Here is a 22167-nt window from a genome sequence, read left to right as displayed (position 1 = left end):
CATAAGAATTGCTTTTATAATCAAAGAGAGGCTCTTTATGTCCCGGGGGCTGAATGTTGAAGATGAAGAGGCCTAAGCTATATCTGGATTACAGATAACACCTAAGACTTTCTCAAACTCTTTGAAAATGCCTACGGGAACTTTGGATTATGCCCATTTGTTTAGCATTTAGCTTTTTAAAAAAACAAATTACTAATGTACTTCAGAGATGCTTCTGACCAAACGCTTCAAAGCTATACTGATCCTCATGGAGTTCCTATTAAATAAGCACTCTGTTGTTTGTTGTCATTCACTTGCCTGAACAAAATATAGTTGATCAGGTATAAGAAGGCAAAATATCAGGGAGGCATGGCCTGAGGCAGGTCTCCACGGCTCTGCAGAATAAGTGTTATCTAGCATCAAGAGCACTGGAGATGACAAGGTACACTCAGGTAACACTTAACAGTATTATTCATACTCACAGTGCTAATAATCATTGTGCAGTTCACATTTATCGAGTATGACAGGCATTGCTCAATGCTTTACATATATTATCTTGCTTGACTCTCAAAATTAGGCAGGCAAAAAAACAGATCCTTTAAAAGGCTAGATGTCTTAACCAAAGTCACACTGCTAATATGTTGTAGACCTGGGTTTGAAAAAAGATCTGACTCCAAAGCCCAGGTAATTAATTACCATACTCTAAGGCCTTTGCCTTGGATGTGAAAACCTTTCCATTTTCACAAGTGGTCTGAAGCTACTCTACTCCATAGTACCCACAAAGGACCTTAGAAGATAACAAGGCTATCAGGATGATACATAGCATCTCCAGAAGTAATGGCATGAAATTCTTATGTCTGAATCCAAGTAAAAGTCATATGTTCAATGTGGCAAATTTACCAGGAAAATAACCATAGAAATTAGACTTTGTCTTTTTAAATGCAAAAGAACTTTGGCATAGAAACCAGTCTTTGTCTTTGTAAATGCAAAGAAGTGTTTACATGTCCTTATGCAAGGGTCTCACAAATGAAGAATTCTCTTGATTTTGAGTTTTACAACTTATAAATGACAATTGTATGAAGTCATTGATATAGGCAACCAGTGCCCTATACACATAATCCATTTCTCCTGTTAATATGCTATAGTTTTGTCTCTGCTTAAGAACTTCTCTCCGTAGCACAATTATGATGCTGCATTCACAAATATATCTTTTAAAAATACTTTTGGTCAATATCTAGTGGCTATAAACATTCTCCTCTACGAACAATCAGGTCTTTCTATTGCTGCCAGAAAAAGCCTGAAGAAACGTGTCTAGATTTGATAAATAATACTTATATTTGGTCTTAGTGCTGCCTGCCATCAGGCATAATAGGGAACGTCTGATGAGTAGCTGTGTGTGTGTGTATCTGAGAAAGTGTTTGTGCAAGTGTGTTTGAGAAGCATGCATGCATGTGTATGGGCACAAACATCTTAGTGCATGATGGCTTTTGGTTTATTCTGAGATTACAGTGGAGAACTTTTGGACAAGGACAAAACAAAAGAAAAACAGACATTATATCATCTTGAAAAGAGGCAACAGATCATGGGCCAGCCAAATGATCTGGACAATATTTTCCTACTATAGTTTCCCAAACTAGCACAAGGACAAGATACACTGTGCTAGGGGATTTCAATCATCCAAACATTTGCTGGAAATCTAATTCTACTGAAAGAGACTATCTCACAGACTTTTGTAATTTTTGTTTTAATTTTAAAAGTTATACATGCTAATTTCTGAAAATCCTAGAAAAATAAAGAAAATTAATCACCTATGGCCCTACCACCAAATGTAACTGCTCTTAACATGGTGTTGTATTATCTATCACTTTGGTCCTTTCTTCACATAAAGTTGACTTTGAGAAAAAATAATCATAATTTAAACATAGTTATATATAATTTTCATATAGTATTTTATAAATTATTTTCTCAGAAGTAATATAGATTAAGGAAGCAACAAAAAAGGCCACTCTAGATTTAATTGAGCTCCCCCAAAAAAACATGTTAGGAATATTGGAAGAAAGTAATCATGTCATCTTGGAGTTCCCATTAGCAACTACAGACATATTGTTCACAATCAAAACTTCAGGAAAGCACAAAATAGATATGAATATCCACACCCATATGCTTCTGATGGCCAAAATCTCTGAAAGAGGGAATGCAGTTTAAGAAAGAGAAAAAAATTTAACATGCAAAATTTGAAATAAACAATTGCAAGTAATGCCAATAAGAAAAGAAGTATGAAACATTTAAAGAAACCAAAGTGAACTGTGAAGAAAGCATATTGATACAAGCAAACATGTAAAAGGATGTTTCTGATAGCATTGGTTATAATATTATCAAAAGACTGGAAAAATCTATAGAATTTAAAATGTGTACAAGAGTCAGAACAGCCACATAACTAAAGACACAAACAGAAGAGTGATAAAAACTTGCAAAAAGCCTGTCGGTGTTGGAGGATAATCCTCAGTTTTCTGTTGTGGGAAGAAAAGCCTACCCTTTTCTGCCCACAACATGTTATAATGACTGCATCTCTGATTCAGGAGGATGGTAAGTAGTCAATCCTCTTTACTCATGCAGTTACAATTTTTAAAGTTGTCAAGAACACTAAATTAGTGAAAAGTAAACCAGTCTCTAGGAAAAATGCAAGGTTAAGTTCTTCCAAGCCTCAGGTCACAACATTATCATCAATCACATATAACCTTGTTTTATGCATGTTTCTGTTTAAAGACACCTTAATTAGTGTATATTGTTGATTTATTAATGAACTTGCAGCCAACGGCACTATAAGTCATGCCCAAATGAAGCTTACCTAACACACATTTTCTCTGTAAGGCACATCGCATCCTTCTTGAGCTTAGAAACACTAGACAGAATTTCAGCACTGAACATTTTAAACAGCAAAATCATCAACAAATATAAAATGTGAAAAATGTGGCACTAAATAGACCGCAAAAGGACACTTGTTTACATTCTGAAAGCTGAAAACAAAAAAGCAAAGCATTGCCTTATTTGACCTTAGCTGGGAACATGCACATTGGGTGACTCAAATTTTTTGTTGCTCAATGCAATTCCACAAATGATCATGAAAGTGCCACGAGTTTTGATTTGGGGGTTACAAATAAATTTTAGTGAGTGAGCAAATTCTCAAATATGGAATCCATGAATAATGAGAATCAACTGTATACTGTTTATCAGTATGAATTACTGGGTGTGTGAAAATTATAAAAGAGGAACTTATTTGCATGATTGAGGGAAAAAATATGTTCACTCTATAAGGTGTCTAAAAAGTTGTTAGTAAAAGATGTTAACATAAAATGTTAAGCATAAATGAAAGGCTGAGATACTACCTGGAGAAAAACTATGTGAAACATAAAAGAATAATAATGTGTCTATTAAGATATATTACAAAGCCATAGTAATTAGTATGTAGTAATTACTATACTGGTATAGAACAGGCAAAGGGGCCAATAGAAAAAGTATTCACATATATAGGAGGCTCAGAAACAGATTCACATCCATAGGAAGAATCTAGTATAATATAGACCAACATTAAAGAAAGAGGAGATTAATATTTAGTCAATGGTGTTTGGAAAATTGGATCTTTTACATAGATAGCATTGTTAGACAACCCCCCCCCAGCTCACATAAAATATAAAGTGCAAGTGGAATAAATGTTTTATTATAGAAATAGAACTATAAAGCCAATAGAAGAAAATGTAGTAGAAGCTGGATAAAGAAGAGAAAAATTCAATCCAAAGCAAATAGAAGGAATGTATAATAAAGATAAAAATGGAAATCAAAGAAAACAAAAATAGAGCAAATAAAACTAAAACCTGGGTACTTTGGAAAGATCGATTAAATTAATAAGCCTCAATGGACACTGATCAAGAAAAGAAGAGAGAAAACAGAAAGTACCAATAACAAGAAAGAGAGAAGGCATCCTTCAGGCAATAAGAGAATGAAGGACTATTACAGAAAATTTCATGCAGAACTGAGTCTAAGTGAATAAAGCAAAATCCTACTAAATTTTTTAGGAAATTACATTGCCAAAGAAATCGCAATCTCTTCTGGTCTCTGGCTGTTTGGCTGTTTGGCTTCTAAAGTGAACTCCAATCTCTCAAGCTCACACAAATAAGAAACAGGCTGTGAAAGTGGTGAAGCCCCCAAGAAAGTCATATTCTTCAATATCTACTTTAAATAGTCACATGGAGGATAATGGCGAGAACAGTCCAGAATGCAGAGTCCAAACCCAAAGATGACAATAGACAAGGATGCTCCTCTCATAAAGCAGAACCAGAGTCCAAGCAAATCACTTTCTCCACTTCCAGCTCAGGGAGCCTTCACAATTACCGCCTAGCAGGATTTGGTAATCGCTGTAAACCAGTGACTGTTGTGTGTTTTACATGCTTCCCTTTTGTGAATGTGAGTTTATATTGTAGTTATCTTATTCCAATTCCACTGCTAATTTTAGTTGTAGAATGGGGCAGGCAACTTGGCAAATTATAAGAATCCCTTGATGGAGCAGACTCACATCACCCAGATGTCAAGGACTTTTGAGCTGGATCCTGTAATCATACATGTTCTACGAGAAAAGAAGAGCTCATGGATATTTGAGTGACAGAAAGGCGTGCTGTATCAGAGACACTTGTTTATCAATATATATTCTCTCTTTCATTACATTATAGAACTCAAGTTTTAGCTGGGCTCATAGCCCCCGCAGCTAGAGTAATTTTTCTAGCCCCTTTAAATGTAGGTATGTAGGTATGGCCACATACTTAAGTTCCACCAACAGCAGGTGAGAAGAAATGATGCCTGCCACTTCTGGGTCATTCCTTTAAAGGAACGTATGTGCACTCCTTCCTCTTGCCTTTCTCTCTTCCCACTGGTTGAATACAGATGTGAAGGTGAGAGCCCAAGGAGCCACCTTAGACCAGAGATTGAAGCCAGGTGTCGAGAATGACAAAGGTCCTACCAGACCTGTACCACCAATCTTTGGATAATCAGGTAAAATAAATTAACTTCAGTCCCTTTTACACTATGATATTTTATGGGGTTTCCTTGGTATGGCAGCTTAGACTAAAACTAATAATAAATTGATACAAAAACTGGACAGTACCACTATTGATTTCCTCTGCCATGTTTGATGAGATAAAGACTGTCTTCTACATTGGCAGTGTGCTGTGATGAATTGAGGGGCCTTGAAGGATGCTTGAGAGATATTAGGTTCATGTCTCTAGATCTGTTCTTGTTTTATTTTACTGAACCAATCAGTAAGCTTTTGCCTGGACAAGGGAGGCTAAGGCTAAATATGCCTAAAGAGGCAAAACAGGATGTATAAGGGAGGAAGGAGGGAAATAGGAGGAAATATTAGGGGAGAAAGATTAAAAGGTGTATTTAATATATTTTGCAGAAAAGAATAAAGTTATCCTTACTCCATCCTGACTAAATTTTCTTAAGTTTACATTATTTATACTTTTGTAGTTGGATCTAAATTTTTGAAGGGAGTGATGGTAGGCTGAAATTAACCTCGAGGGGGTAGCAAGAACCCCAGGAGGGCTATAGTACATTAAATCCTAATAAGAAATAAAAGTGAGAGAGTATTAGAGGATTAAATTATCAAACACATTGCTATTAAGTCAGGGAGAGGGAAAAGAATGAAAAAAAATAAAAAAGAAAGCTGGAGTCAGTGAAAACGCACTTGACATTACAATTTTGGATAGAGCAGGCCTTATTTACTTTCGACCAATGGCAGCAATGTTGTTATGGATTAATTTTGCCTTTTCATATTATTAAATTATCTATCAGGAAGCAAAGTTTCTTTGCTTGAGTTACAAAGATTTTTAACATTAAAGACTTGATTATAAAAGAACTGTAGTTTGTGACTCAAGGAATAGATCAGATCACCTAATTTGGGACTTATTTCTAATAATATGTTGCCACTCTGAAAAGTCCATGAAATGGAAGCTATCAAGTATATACTCTTATAAAATTACTTTTGAAACTTGGGGCCCAGAAATTTATTTTCAAAAACCTGTCCCTCTGACAAATATTACCTTATCCACGCAGGATACTCCACAATGAAGTTAAATTCACTGCAGAAATCTGAATTCTTTGCATATCCCATTATCCATGGCACACGATGCTCTCCATGATAGACACAGAGATGCACTATCCAGATTCCCCCTGAAAGGAAGAGCCAAGTGCCCCAGGTGTCAGCAGCCAGCCTCCAGCTGACCATCTCTTCAGGGTCTTCTCTGCTGCAGAGAGCTGCCCTGCCCTTGGGCAAGTCCTCGTGTGGCCCAGTCCTTTCCGTCCGATGTGGAGCAACTCTGACAGGCCCCATACGCTCTCTGTAGGGTTTGCTGAGGCTTTGTCAGGCCTGTGTGGCAGCTCTATCTCTCCCTCTGCCCAAATCTACTTCCTGATATTGATCCCAATAAAGACCCTGCATGACAAGCCCCATCACAGTGTCTGCCTCCAGAGAATCTAACCAAGTGGTTTAGGAGCCAAGATTGATCTTAGAAAGCTTGAGAGAAGGTGGCCCATTTGCCACCTGACTGGCAATGAGGACCTTTGTTTCTTAGGCCATAGAGTTAAGGTGATCCGGTTAAGCCCCAGTTCAGCAAAATGTTTTAAATTTCTTCTTGCCTTTCGGCCACGCTAGCTGCAAAATTGCCCCTTGGCAGTTCTAGAAAGACTTCCGGGCTAGTGAAAGGACTTGTTCTGCAACTGGTTTTCCGTCTTTGGAATGAACCAAATTTGACACATAGCCTATCTCTGAACCCAACGAGCTTCAATATTTTATAAAAAGCATTTTTTGTTTATTTATTTTTCTATTGATTGTAGGCTTTTGGCTTGTTTCCCCTTTAGTTATTTATGTTCCTGTTTAGGCACTTGCCCCTGGAAGAAAATTTGCAGGAAAGTGATATAGCTTAAGATTAAGTAAAATCTAATTGTATTTTACTCACAGTATATGGTTGAAGAAAGAAGCCATCTTATTTTAGTGCTATATAGATGACTTGCCAAAGGGTTTTGAAATGAATAATATTAACGGCATCACCAAACAGAATTGAAATCATGGCCATTGTTCCTCATGCAAACAAACAAGTTCAAAATTATCTCCTGGCTTTGACAGCCCTTCCTTCAGCAAGAGCACACAGCAAAAACCAAAAGTTGGGAGCCAATTTAAAGTCTTTGAAAAGATTATTCAAAATCAAAGTCCCAAAACCTTGAAATCCATATCTCCACAAAGTTCTGTTATTAACTGTGGTGATGGATCGGGGTAAGAAAGGATCCCTTTAGCTCCCTGAAAATGAGGCCAAGGAAATAGCCTTCTTTAAAATGACAGACAGTGTATTAAGTTGAACAGTAACACCAAAAGAATAGATTCAAGTCCTAATCCCCAGTATCTGTGAATGTGACCTGACTTGGGAAAAGGGTCTTTGCAGATGTCATTAAGGATCTCAAAATGAGGTCTTCCTGGATTGAAGTGATCCCTAAGTTCAGAGACTGTTGTTCTCAAATGAAAGAAGATTTGAGACAGTGTTCAGTGAAGGCCATATGAAAACTGAGGCAGAGATTGAAGTAATGTGTCCATAAGCCAACGAACTAGGTGGGGCATGGAATAGGTTCTCCTCCAGGGCTTTCAGAAGGAACCAACCCAACTAACATCTTGATTTAGGACTTCTGGCCTCCAGAACTGTGAAATGATAAATTTCTCTCATTTTAAGACACCCGGTTTGTGGTAATTTGTTACGGCAGCCACAGGAAGCTAACACAGACAGTAAGCAGCTACTTACTTTCACGGTGCCACGGGCTCCCCAGCGAGTGATCTGAGCTCTGATTTCGGGCAGAGCCAAGTGTACTTTGAAGAGCCTGGGTATTAATGTAGCAGGGATCATCGAAGAGATCCACTCGACATGTGTGCTTCATTAACGAGGTGTCTCTTTGGTACTGTACCTCTCTCTCATGGGCATTACCTGTAGTGATTAGTCATGAACAGTGTATCATGTTTTTGCTTTATAAACAGTAAATAAAATCATATTTCAGTCTAGAATTGATAGGAAGCGAAAAGCCACCCCCATCTCATACAAGGATTGAATACTGACTTTTAGATTTGACCTGGAAAAACAACATAAGCTATAGTCTTTGAGGGAAAGCTCCCACTCATTGACTTCTCTGCCTCTCCTTGCCCCTCCCTCACCCACCCGTCAGCTGACACACTGCTTCAACAGAAGACAGGAAAGAAGTAGGAAGATCTGAAAGAGGAAAGAAAAGCCAGGGGAGGAAGAAGGCCGACTGTCCAGCAAACAGCACAAACCCGCACACAACACTGCTGAGAGCTGCAGTCCAGGAACAAAGAAAACACATATGCCATATGGAACTTGAATATCAATTATTTAAACTCCTTTTCAAAAAACTCATTACTTGATTTAAAATTATTAAGAGCAGGAAGTCTCTCTTCTCTCTATGCCCAAAGTTTTGTTTTGCCGAGCTCAGCCTTGCACCAACTGCTGGTGTTTACTCTGTTATTTAACCGAAAGGACTCACCCCTCAGATTATCTCCTCCTTACCTTTTACTGTGTCCTTTCCCCCTCCATTTAATTCTACACATTATAGCCAAAATGAAAAAATTTTTTAAACTGAAAATATGATCATATTTCTCAGAGGTTTAAAAACCTTTTATTGCTTCCCACTGCTCTTCAGATAGAGCTCTTGAACAAGCCCCAGTTCCTGCTCCCAGGTACCCAGCTTCTCCTCCCCATTCTCTGCCCAGGCTCACATTGGCCTTCTTGCAGTCTAATCTCCCTATAAGACCATCTTCTCTGATTGCCATGCTCTTCTCTCCCCTTGATCATCCTCATCTACTAGATGTCAGTTTAAACACTACTTTCTAAAGAGAATCCTCCCTAACTCGTCAGACTAGACTAAGTCCCTCTGTTTCCTAGCAGTTTGTACTTCACCTTTGAAGACCGTATCACAAAAGTAATAAGTCCTATTGCTTATGTTATTTTTTTAATGTTTGTATTATTACAAACATTAAAGACTGCATGTTCCCTGAAGACAGGGGTCCCGTCTGTGTCGTGGCTGAAACTCCTGCTCCTAGCACATGCCTGGCACATAAAATAACTCCAACAAACAGTTACTGAATGAATATTAGCTCCGAATTTCACTACCTTATGGCATGAAGTACTTTGTACCAACCAGATGATTCTGTCTTGAGAATGTCAGGATAGAATATTTTTGCTTTTCTGTTTAAACAAGCACATTTATAGTTTTGGCCATTTGTGCTACAAGATCACCAGGAGGCTCCACGTGAAGTAGTGACACTGATATTCTGTTATCTTATCATAAAAACTTCAGTCCTTCTATTGTTTCAGTCACTGCGCCCCTTCCATGTGGTCCAAAAAGGACCAACTTCATATTGGAGTTCCTATTATGGTAAATAGTATGGAAACCTAAGGATACACCGAATAAGGGAAGCCAAGTCAGAAGACTAGTCTTACTATCCGCTCTTCTTTTACTCTTTGTCTGTCTGTCAGCATTACATGTCACCTTGTCCCATGTCATACTCTGTATGTGAGATATTTTGAGGGAGGAGTGGGATTCTACAGAGGGAGAAGTTGACAAGTTACCTAATTTTTTTGCAGCATTTTGTAACATATGACAGTTTCCATTTGCTTGGTTAAATGGATTTATGAAGTATGTTATCTAATTTAAACCAAACTTAATTTCACAAATGGATAAGTGGCTAAAAGATCACTGCAAAAAAAAATCAAGGATTGACGATTATTCTTTTACTCTTAATACAAGCTCCTCTTTTTAGTTTCATTAGAGCTTATAAATAAGAATGATCTAATTAGATCTAAATTTTGACACCCCAAAAGTTAAGATACAAAAGATTTGAAATGTGGATTTATGTCAATTTTCTTTATCAATAAATGCTCTAAATATACATCAAGCCTTGAAATATTATCTAATGATAGTATTCAGCCATAGTAATAAGCAAGACTTTTTAAAATGTTTATTATTAACTCCAACTTTGAAAATTTCTATTTTTCTGTTTCATAATATATGCATAATTATTAGTATATGTGTATATAACTTATATGCTTGAATTATCATTTATTTAGGAGTGCCTGCTCATGAAAATTTAGTGAAAGTGAAATATGATCAAAAGTGTTTGTAAGTGTTGTGCTTTTAAATTAATATGGACCTGAGTTCAGATCCCTATTATTATTTGCGTGGCCTGGGGCAAGTTACTTAACCTCTCTAAACCTCAGTTTTGATATCTGTAAAATGGGGGTATTTAACTTAAAATATGGTCGTGAGGATTAAATGAAAGAATGTGGGTGAGACATTCACTGAGCACAGTGCCTGCCTCATAGTAAGCATTCAATAAGTAGTTCCTATCACTTCTTGGTCATGTATTTTTTCACTGATGCTGGGTCTCTGCACATGCTGCTCATCTCTTGCTGCCATATCCTCCCCATCCCTTTCTTTACCTAATTTCTACTTGTCCTTAAAGACTTTGCTCTGAATCCACCTCCTTTAGGAAGCCTTCCCCTAAGTCTTTCCCTGCCCTAGGCTGGGTAAGGTGCCACTCCATGATATACTGTAGGTATCTGCTTACTTGTCTATCTTCCCCTTGAGGCCACAAATTCCTTAAGTTCTTGAGGAGGGAATAGAATCCATTTATTGGTGTAGCTTTTGTATCTGTAATGCCTGGTAGAAAGCAGATGCTCAAAAGAAAAATTTTTGTCAGCTGAATGAACAGATGACTGAATATCTATCTAGTTTTCCTTTCTGAACATATCTGATCCCACCATGTTCTAAAGACCTTGAGCCAACCTTTAGCACAGGTCATTGACTCGTGTGCCCCTTACAGAGCACCGACATGAACTGACCATATCAAGGTTATCATCCCACAGGATTGTACAAAAGCACCAGTGTCTATACCCAGTCTCTCTTGAAAATTACCATTTCGTTTTTTCAAATGCGCCATTATATTTAAGCGAGCAATGTTGTCTTAAATTAAAAAAAAAAAAAAGATATCTCACCCTGTACCCAAATTTAAAATCTTTCTAGGGTAAAGTATGTGGTTGATGAGAGCTTAACTACACATGCCAACCATTATGCATTCCAAAAGTTCTTTGTGCCAAGTATTATTCTGAGAACCTATCCAACTTGCCTAAGAGAAGATTTGTGGCAGAAAATAAATATACGCACAGTGTATATACTGTAAATACCAACGGTTTTAAGCGCAAGCCTTTAGGGTTTATGGGAATTTAACATCTTCTTGATTAAAAATATCAACATTTCCATTTTAACTTGAAAGTTGGAGAAACATTCTATTCTGCTAATTATTTTTTTCAATAAGAGAATTTATTATTAATGATAAGGATCTTTTATACATCTGGCAATAAATAAAATTAACTCTTTCAACAACCAGAGGCCTACTGCAGTATTTATAATATACCAGAATTCAAGTTATAAGTCAATATTTAAATAAATAAATGTCTTGGGAGGAAAAGCCAAATCTTATTGAAAATATTTGTATAGGTGTCTCTCAAATGCTTATGTATGAATCTCTGGGAAAACCCATAAAAATGTCTATTTGCTAGTCTGGCAAGAATTTGTTCACTGATCAAAAATTTCAGATCGCTTTTTAAACATAAGCCGAAGTAGTCACAGGCAGGCTCCAAAGGGGAACACCTGATTTTTGGGCATCTGTGGATGAAAGGACATTGAGTTAGAAAAGTCCTTCCTGCCACAAATGGAGAGATCTTCCTTATGGCCCTTGTAGCAGGCATTCAGTCCTTCTATCCCACCACGGTCTTAGTTGCTAAAGTCTAGGGAAGTGGCTCCCAAGTGTTCTGGTTCACACTGGAAGTTATAATCTGCTTTTTTAAGGAAACATTATAGCTCAGTGCTTGACTAACAAGAGGTCTTCGTAAACAGTCGTTGAGTAAATTATTGAATAAACGAAAAATATAAATGAGATAAAACAGGATGTGGAACTATTTCCAAGTGAGTTTCAGTACAGATAGAAAATGGTTACGATATGACAGGGCATGTGTTGCATGTTTCTGACTATTAAACCCTTAGGTTAGGGATTTCCAGAGTAAGGGAAAAGAGGGAGGGAGGAATTACAGCTCCTAGGGAGAATAGTTTTAAAAAGACATTTACACTTATCATTAATTTAATTTGTTTTAGTCATACTAGTGAGAATTAGTTTGAAATTTTAAATAACTTTAAAAAATGGTATGCTATTTTAATTTCTATCAAAAGGAGTCATATATATATTTTTTAAATTTAAATACTACCTTAGCTCACTACTCCTACTATTTTTTTAGGTTGCAGGAAAGTAGTAATCATAGCTGTAGCAAAAACAATAAATCCTCAGGTTCCCCCACTGTATAAAAAATAATAAAATTAATAGATTATATTGGCATATTTCCATAAGAAATACAAAAGCATCCTTGGAAGTGACTACCTCTTACATGGCGGGTTCCTGCTAATTTAATTTGTGTCCCTAAGTGTGGTCATCCAACTTTGCCCTCCACTGTATTACTTATTCTGTCCAGTCATCTCTCTGTTTATAGCTGCAAATCTTTTCTTTCCAAAGAATAAATACTTTCGATGATTTATAAGAATAAAATGACTACCTAGAAGTATAACTTATTTTTACAAAAGTATATTTCCAATATGATAGTCGATGCCCTACATTTGTATTGTGGAAAAGCTGTGCCCAACATCAATTAGCGCGAGCAGTAATTAGACATTTGATGCCCTGGCAAGTATGGGATGGATAGGACCCTAATTGGGACTCTCGCATTTCAAATTTCTTTTTGTTCTCTTTGCTAAGCAGAAATAAAGGTTTTATCTTAATTCTAATGGATTTGACAAGCATTAATTTTCACATATTAGCCTGTCTGATCTTCTTTGAAGTAGAACTCCTTTGAGTTTTGAGCAGAGAAAGTGCCCTTCCAGTCAGAGCCTCCATGATGCCAAAGCAGTGAAAAACACCATAAGGTAGAACAATAGTGTGCTAGAGGAAGAACAGTGAGCCTTCTGAATGACACACAGGTGGCATTCTGGCCTCACAAAATGTGGGAAGCCCGTAGCTGAAGTATTACGTTTAGTCATACACACCTGCCTTCTCCATGGAGTATTTAAGGGCAAGGGCTGTACAGAACTGCATGATTTAAAAGGAATAAGGATGGGCAGATGGGGAAGGGCAATTGTACCTACCTATTGCCCTGCTTTGTTCCAAACAGTTCTCGTATACACTACTGCACTTGGAGTTTCCAGGCTGCATGAATAATAAATCATGAAACATTTACAAACATAGTATGTATTCATAAATTTGCAAAAACAAACAAACAAACAAAATATTAATAATATTCCCAGCCGAAGAATCCAGACAACTTCATTTGCTAATAAAGGAAGTGTCTGACAGGTAAAGAAAAGAAACTGACATTTGGAGCGGGCCATGTAAACTTCTTTCATAGTGCATGGCTTTGGAGCTGCAGAGATGGGTCTGATTGTGGTGGGGGTCCTCAAGGCTGCCACTTGGCCCTAAGGCTTGTATCCTGAGGGTTACTGTTTCTGCTTGGGAAGTCACATACCAGGACTCAATCCAAGCCTCAACCAGAAAGTGTGATTTCCAGGACACTTGTATAAACACCAGCCATTTAGCAAACCTCTATGTAACCACGAAGTACTCTGCTGAGGTTTGTGCCAGGCTCACTTTTCATCCTTAAAAAATCCATGCTATCAAAGGGCTTCAATTATTCTTTATACATATAGCTCTCTTCAGTAATGGAATGGGACCCACTGATGTCTTTGAGAAGGGTAGTATCTATACTTTAGAAAGATTAATCTGGTAGTATCATGTAGAAAGATGTGAAGGAATGAATGAAATTGAAGACAAAGAAGGGGCTTTCGGAATCATCTGGGCAAGTCAGGACAAGAACTTGGAAAGGTGCAATAGAAATGGAAAAGTTTGCATAGATGCAAAAGATATTCTGATGGTGGAATCCTAGGTCTCAAAGACCGAATTGATACAGGGCCCAAAGTGTGAGAAAAACAAAAGACTATAGATTAGAAAAAGAGTAGCAGTGCCACTAATAAACATGAGTAAATCAGTAGAGGAATCTGTTTTGGATTCAAAAAGAAAATGCTGGGTTCAATCTTGATATAAACAAGTAATGCAATGGATATGGCATTACAGTTGGAGAGAGGTAATGACAGAAAAGCTGGAGAAGTGCATACTTAGGTGGCATGCCAGAGGAGAAATCAGGCCAAAGGGCAAAGCATTGGAGGGTGCTTTCATGATGGTAAGGCAGGGCTTTGGTTCTCAGGAGTGGGGGTGCAAAAATATGAAATATAAAAAGATGCAACTTACTTTGAAACACATAAAAAATACAATGGATTGATGGATAATAGATGACTACATAGGATGACAGAGCAAATATAGTAAAATGTAATTGTAAAATGTAGATGGTGAGTATCTGTGTTCACTGTATAATTTCTTCAATTTTTCTGTATGTTTGAAAATATTCATAACAAAATTTGGAAAACATGAAAAAATAAAGAAAAACAGCAACTAGAGATGACAATGAAATGGTGGAAATGTTTTAGAAGCTAATGGAAGAGGTCTAAAAGAAAAGAAGAGGTAGCTAACAGGTATCAAATGTAGACAGAGTCAAAAGGAAATAGATTTAGCAATTAAACCACTGGTGACCAAAAAAATATTGGTGACCACTATAAAAGTAACTTCTATAAAGTTGTCAAGTAGAGTTCTTAGAAATGCAGTGTGGATGTGAATGCAGAGGTAAAGGAATCTTTTCTAGAAATCTGTGGGTGAAAGGAAGATGAGAAGGAAGTGTGACATTAGTTGGGTTATAGGAGTGCAAATTTATTTGCAGACAGAAGGAAAAGAATCAGTTGACAGAGAGAATAAAGACTGAGACAGAGGTTGATGGACAGAAAAGGCACAGAGTTGGTAGGAGGGGACGGGATCAGCAGCTTAGGGAAAAGATTAGCTGTGGAGACAGTAACTAAGGAAGAAAAGCGAGAATATAGGAAGACTTGGAGATGGGAAAGGGTGAAGTTGAGGATAATACATTGGACTGGCCTAGTCTTCCCAGTGAAGTGAGATGTGAGGTCAGTTGCTGAGGTCGAGGATGGAGGATTAGGAGTAAAGATGATCTACTACGGGCTCCGACAATGACTCACTGTCTGGCTCTGTATTGAGGAAGATGATACTTTCTCCAAACTAGCATTTGGAAACCTTCAAATTAAGCTCCCTAGTGATAAGGACAGAATTGCATTGCTAGTTCCAATAACAATAAAACATACTTACCAAATAGCACAACTTTTCACATCGTATGGGACAGTAAGCCATTTGTTCTGCGGCTTGAACTTTGATTCGCACATCCGAAACACCACCTGCAGGTGGCTGCTTCCCTGGTATTTCATTGTAATACTCATGATCTCTCTCTTCAGCATGGCCATCAATATGCACCTCCTCACTGTAAGGGAAAAAAGAATCCCCAAGAGGCTGGGCGGGAATTCAAATGCTGTAGGGGATGCAGAGGGATCAGAACCATGCAAATCATCCTGAAAAATTTTGCATTCATGTTGTAAGTTTATAGATGTGCTTAAATGATGTCAAACATCTGGATGGAAGCAACCAGATGGTTGAGTTGTCTAGAGTTCTACAGACAATTAAAGTGGAGTAAGCCAACAAAAAGTGCCAAGGGTGATGCTTGTGTGTCTCCCCTGTCTCAGCAATTAAAAAAATATATGTGTGTATATATATATGAACTCCCTGAATGTAAGGCATTTTTCTCAGTAAAATATAAAAATACAAGGTTTTCCTGGACATCTCCAGCACACTTTGCACCATTTTGTGTTTTGCTCAAAGAAAATTTAGACAGTGGGCAGAGGGCCTGCCCACTTTATTAAACCAATATGAAAAAAAAAAAAAAAGAGCTATGGCCAGCTATCTTGTCTGCACAAATCTGGAGGCGTGTATGGAATTCATAAAGAAATATTAGAACCATATGTGGCAAGTGGGTAGATTTATATAAACATGCATTGTTTTTAAAATTGAAACAGGGCAAAAAAACAAATGTACTTTTCTTCCAAATTGGAATTAGTAAAAGTTTCTTATGAAAAAGAATAAATCAGATCCTTTTGGACTGTACTGATTCCATTGACAATACACACAGTTTTGTTGGGTTCATTACATGTCAACGAAATGACAGCATTGAGATGTAAGTACTACCCTGGGGGAAATTCGACATCAAGGCCTTCTGGTAACCCCCTCTCCTTTGCTACCCTAAACCACCTCATAAAAGGCTATCTCCAAACTCAGTGTTTGTTGATATACAAAATGACAAATTAGGAGGAGAAATGTATTTACAAGTGCCCGAGTTTCATTTCTCAGGTGTGAATTCTCAGGTGTGAGCCAGAGGTCTCATTGCATTCCAGATGTGGTAGAGTCTGACAGGCCTGAAAAGGTTCAGCTTTCATTGTGAACTTCCTGTGCCTTAGACCAGACGTCCCCAACTTTTTTGGCATCGGGGATTTGTACTCCTATAAGAATCTAATGCCTGATGATCTGAGGTGAAGCTGAGGTGGTGATGCTAGTGCTAGGGAGCGGCTGCAAATACAGATGAAGCTTCGCTCCCTCACCTGTCACTCACCTCCTGCTGTGCAGCCTGGTTCCTAACAGGCCACGGACTGGTCCCCAGCCTGGGGTCGGGGACCCCTGCCTTAGACAGAACAGCCAGATCTTTGGGTCATGTTGTATTCCACCCTTGCCACAGGTTAGCTGGAGCTGATCTATTTACATTGCGAACCAGCAAACTAACAGGAATTCCTGAAATAGACATTTGATTCTTATTTTGCTCTTCATTCTTGATTTTTTTCTTTCACTGATATGCAAGGGATTTACGGTGAAAACAAATCTGAGAAATTTGCTGATGTTTATTATTTTATGATATTACTGAATTGATTCATAGCTCTATATAACATCAGAAAAACATGGCTGATTCCTTCTCACTTTAAGTGTCTCCTTTAATTTTGTTACAAAGCAAGAAGTGTCTGGACAACTATGAGGGAAGAAAAATAGGAAATGTCACTGTTAGTTTGTGCTCAAACTGTGCCTATTTATAAGAAAAAAATTACTAATTTCGTTAGTCGATTTTAAACTGCCATATTAATTTTAAAATTAAACAAAATATAGTAAGTCAAATAACTACAGAACTCTTGGCTGACCTTTCACAAGAAGTATTCAAAGAAGAATTTTTCAAATATTGTTTAAACCGGAGCTCAAAAGCCTGCCCTATGGTAGTTATGACGTCTTGGGCCATTCCATTGCGGCATTCCAATATGTGGCAGGCTACAAAAGGACATACAAAAAATTATAATAAATTTTCAGTAAGAGAAGGTTATATAAAGTCAAAATACTTCCAGAACATGAACTGGTAACTGAATAAAAGGGAGTAGATTTACAAGCTCTCTTCAGCTCTGAAATGGCATTACAATACTACATATTTGATATGCATCAAAGAGAAGAAATATACATTTTCTATACCTAAATATCTCAAAATATCTACAAATTCTTGTCTCAAGGCAGGTATTCTGGGCCCACATTTTTGTAAAAGTAGACTGATATTGACGAATACTCATGTTCAGTGTTAGCTCTAGAATTCAATACAGGAGATGCTTAGGCAGCATTCTGAAGGGAAGATGAGGTTTTCAGTCTTTTCCTTGCATGGTATGCTGCAGAAGATTGAAAAAAGGTAACTTTCCACCTCCTCACTGCCCCCAAATGAGAGATGAGCTACTAGTGAAGATAAGAGCTTTAGAATACCCCCTCCTCTAGCCATCACTTCGTCCTCTCATGCTAGCAGTGATGGCATGGTAATCCCATCCTTGAAACTCTACTGAAAGGTATCTTCAATAAGAATCAAGATCAAGATTTCATGAAGATGACATTACCAGAAGACATTAATTTTTTTCTTAAACACTTTCTCTGAGAAGCAGTTACTGGGAAGGGCTAGTTTTCACTAGCAAATTAAAGAAATAAATTATGAAGGGGCAGCTGACAGACTATCACAAATGAATTAGCAAATTTGCTGCTGTACATAAAAGCAGGAGACCAGATGTGTTCAGGGACCATAAATTAATCTCCCCACCATATGGAATATTATTCTTGTCTCAGAGTGTGATATCATGCTTAGGGCCTTGCAATAAGATGATTTAATCGAATTTGAAGTTTAATAAAATGGCTTAGAAAGAGCCCTAAGAATGACAAAGATAGAGGCGATGACTCATGAGAAATTTTGAAAAATTTTATTGTATAGCCTGAACAACCGAGGGATGAGGAAAAGCTTGATAATGGTTAAATATATACATGAATGTTGTAAAAATTGTCAGCTGTTCTCTGAGAATAGGAAAGGCTTAAGTGAGTGCATGAGGAATTAAATTAGATGCCAGGGAAGCATCTTGGGTCTTGGGAACCATGAAACTGACACTGGAACACATTACTAAAAGGGATATCTAAGGAGGGGAGGAATACCTGTGTTTATGGAATGATTTCACTGTGTTGACTTAGAAGCATGGTTTTATGCTTTGCATTGTCTTGGAAAGAATTTTGTATTTACTTAAAGAGGCAATTCATTCACATCTGATTAAATTTGCAAAGCCTATAACACTAGGTTATAGTAGAAGCTACAATGGGATTTCTTAGCTTTATGTTGATAATCATCTCAGATAATTGTAATTTCAGATTAGCTTGATGTTTACTTAAAGGATTTATGTTTTTGAACACTTTTGGAAGAGATGAGGGAGTGGTATTACCAAACTGACACAATGTGAAGGCGTCAAATTTCCAAGAGCTATTGATCGTTTCTTATAATTGCTCCTTTAAGGAAGCAACTTGGCTCCTGAAATAGACTAGGAGCTAATTATCGTTTTGAAAACTCAATTAAGAATATCTATAAATTTACATACTTTCTACCAAATGTTTGGTCCATCTGACATTTTATACCGCCCTTTCTCTTTCTCTACAGTAGCTTCAGACTGTGACCAATGCACAGAAGTTGTTTTAAAAATGTTTTAAATGAATAAATACTGATTTCACTAAACCACAGTAATAATTCTACCGTGAGAAACTGTCAGTTTTCCTGAAGTGAGACCTGCAGTGAGCCCTCATAGTGGGATAGGTTTTTAATCTATGGGGTGGTATGAATAATTGCATGGGTCATTTGTGGAAATGGTCTCCTCCTTCTTGGATAGGCCTCATAGTCTTAAACCCACAAACTATCCTTGGAGATGTGTCCTCCAGTTGAACCGAAAAAAGTTGTATTATATTATGATAAAAAATAAAAGGTAATTCACTTGAATTCTTTTGTTTTTTCATTTCATAAATTTCCAGTCCAATTAAAAATGGAGAAAAATAAAATTATCTATCAAAATCAGGGGATGAAAATGTCCCCTGTCTCCATTTAAGCCACTCTTGGATCAGGAGATCTAGGAGATAAAGATCTGAAGGAAGGAAATAGGAGGAAGTCAAATCATAAAATAGCATCTGAAAAAAAAAAAAAAAAAAAAACCAGGAAGAAGAAGAAAATGGAAGACAAAACCTGCAAACGGAAGAGAATGCTAGAAGAACAAGGAAACCATAGAAGGAAGAACAAAGGCAGAGGAGAGGAGCAAATGGGGAAGGTGGGAAACATGCTCTAAGGAAAACCAGGAAGAAAGGAGCAAGGAAGGAAGGAAGGAGGAAAAAAGGAAGGAAAGGAAAAGAAGGAAGGAAGGAAAAGGAAGGAAGAAGGAAAAGGAAGGCAGGAAGGAAGGAAGGAAGGAAGGAAGGAAGGAAACAGACTAAAGCGTGCCTCCCATGAGAGGGATGAGAGAACAGGATGTTTAAAAGAACTCTATGAAAAGATTTAGACCCAAGTTGAAGGTCGAATTATACCGCAATCTGTGTGACCCCAAATAAATCACTTCACAGCAAGGTCCTTACCTGCCAAGACAGGGCACTGAATGATGTCAGAAGTCCCTTCTTGTTTTATATAAATCCATCCTATCCTTCCTCTATCTCAGTGGCTTAAACCCTCTGTGGAAAAGGGCAAGGCACTTGGGCACGCAGGAATGAATGAATCAACCAAAACCACAACTGTCCTCTACTGCTCACATACTTCTAAAATGTTTTATTTCTCTCAGCTTTTCCAATTCTGATACTTTAAAGTTTTGGTCCTGTTCCTGGGCTGATGCTACCAACATCAACTTTGGGTAACCTTGTTAATGCCATATTACTTGTTAGAGAAAATTAAACAGAAAAAAAAAAAACAAAAACAAAAACAAAAATCAGTGGTGCCTATCTTCATGAAAGTAGCAACATTGGACAAAAAGGCTGACCCCGCACAAATGTTCTGTGGAGCCTCACCACCTTCAGGGAACACACACATTTTGACAGTGCGATTGTTTCCACTCACATGCTGCTCTGTGAAAATGGCCTTGGCTCATTTTTAGGTTGGTCGTGGGCCAGAATATGAGCGGGCTTTAAATCACATACAAGTGTGCTCCCTTCTCAAGGTTAAACACATCTCCAAAAACTCAGATAAGCAGCCAGTTTGGACAAGAATTGCCTGACCTTTAGCAAATGGGAAGAAAGAAAAACAACTATATAAAAAGTCTGAATTCCCAAAAGAGAATTTGACTTTCCAGTGAGATGATAACTTTGCATGGAGGCCTAAGCTTTGATCTCCATGTCTGGAATCAGATGCAGATCTGGGTGCTTTTCATTCAGCCTTATAGTCAGATAGACCCACAGTTCTATCTTTGGGTATAAGGTACTATATTAAGTAGGATTTAAAAGAATCTTAGATTCATATTCTTCTGTCTTTTACATTTGGCTTCCTAAAGAGATAGTCATGAACAAAAGGCTGAGACTATTCTTAGAGGACAACAGGCTCTTCTTTACTGTTTTATATTTATTTTTAATAGACCGGTTTGTTTTGTTTCGTTTGTTTTTGTTACTAGAAAACCAGAAATTCAAAAATGCAGCTTCTCAGACTAACCACCAGATGGCGCTGTGAGATCTAAGCATGGTGTCCACCATCCCTTGGGAAGAAACCAGCCTGAAGAAGCAAGCCAGAGGTCAGCCAGTCTAGTTAACGAATGTCACAAGAACGGTAGTACATGTATTTTACAATCATAAACATAAATATAAATAAATGGGTTAATTTAAATTGGCTTTACAGTCTTTTTTTCTTTTTTACTTTCTTCAGAGACCCAGAACTATGGCCTTCCTATATCCAGGTAGTCCAGGTAAACCAGGCCTCTTAGACTAGATTCAGAGAAAATATTAAAACCTTCCTGGACTGCTGCACACTTAGAGTAAGAAATGAAGGGATTTCCTCATTTTTGGCAATTTCAGGGGCAGTCTGTATTAGTCACTAAGTAAACTCAAAACATTCTTACTGGAACTTACCTTTTCTACAGAAAAGGCCTTTTATAAAATGAAGAGTTCACTAAAGGGTTCTAGCCAAGATGGAAAAAAGTGGCAACAGCCCTGATTTGAATGTATTAATGCTAACAGCGAATCAAGAAAACAGGAGACAGTGGGAACACTCAGGATTATTAGCATGAAGCCTGGTCTCCTCTGCCTGTCTTCACTTCCTGTCAGCCATGCCCTCCTCATCCCTGAAGTCTGGCTTCTGCTTTTACCTGTCCACTGGCATTGTGCTTCCCAAGGTTACCAACAGCCTATTAATTGCTGGACTAAATGGCATTTTCCATCTTCATTCCCCTTAAGCCCTTTTCAGTATGAAACATTCCAGGTTGTCTTCTCCCAGAGAAACTCGCTCTTCCTCCTTCTTAGGTGCTACTCATTCCTGGTTTTCCCCCCTCTCCCTGACTACTCATCTGGCTCTTCACCATCTCCTGACTTCTCCCATTCCCTGAGACCCTCAGCCCTCTTCTGTCTGGGTTCTTCTTTTGGTGATCTTGCTCACCCTTAGGGCTAAAAAGTTGTAGTTGTAGTTTTTCCAAACCTGTACTGAAGGCCTGATCTCATTCTCTGTCTCTCTATCTCTGTCTCTCTATCTCTGTTTCTCTGTCTGT

The 22167-nt window shown here is 37.7% G+C and overlaps 1 protein-coding gene across 1 annotated transcript in view; it reads right to left on the bottom strand.

The window, feature by feature from the left end:
- Positions 1-22167, bottom strand: part of SHC4 (SHC adaptor protein 4) — a 108246-nt gene that overhangs the window by 9405 nt on the left and 76674 nt on the right. The window contains exons 7-10 of the mRNA XM_039888189.1: positions 17311-17434; positions 15389-15557; positions 13273-13333; positions 7818-7997 (exon numbers count right to left, since the gene is read on the bottom strand). Coding sequence (XP_039744123.1) covers positions 7818-7997; positions 13273-13333; positions 15389-15557; positions 17311-17434 — 534 coding nt within the window. The remainder of the gene's footprint in view (positions 1-7817; positions 7998-13272; positions 13334-15388; positions 15558-17310; positions 17435-22167) is intronic.

The sequence above is a fragment of the Pteropus medius genome, unplaced genomic scaffold (assembly GCF_902729225.1).
Source record: "Pteropus medius unplaced genomic scaffold, Ma_sr-lr_union100, whole genome shotgun sequence".
Classification (NCBI taxonomy): domain Eukaryota; kingdom Metazoa; phylum Chordata; class Mammalia; order Chiroptera; family Pteropodidae; genus Pteropus; species Pteropus medius.
Note: the sequence above shows the minus strand (reverse complement) of the source record. Positions and strands in the feature narration are given on the sequence as shown.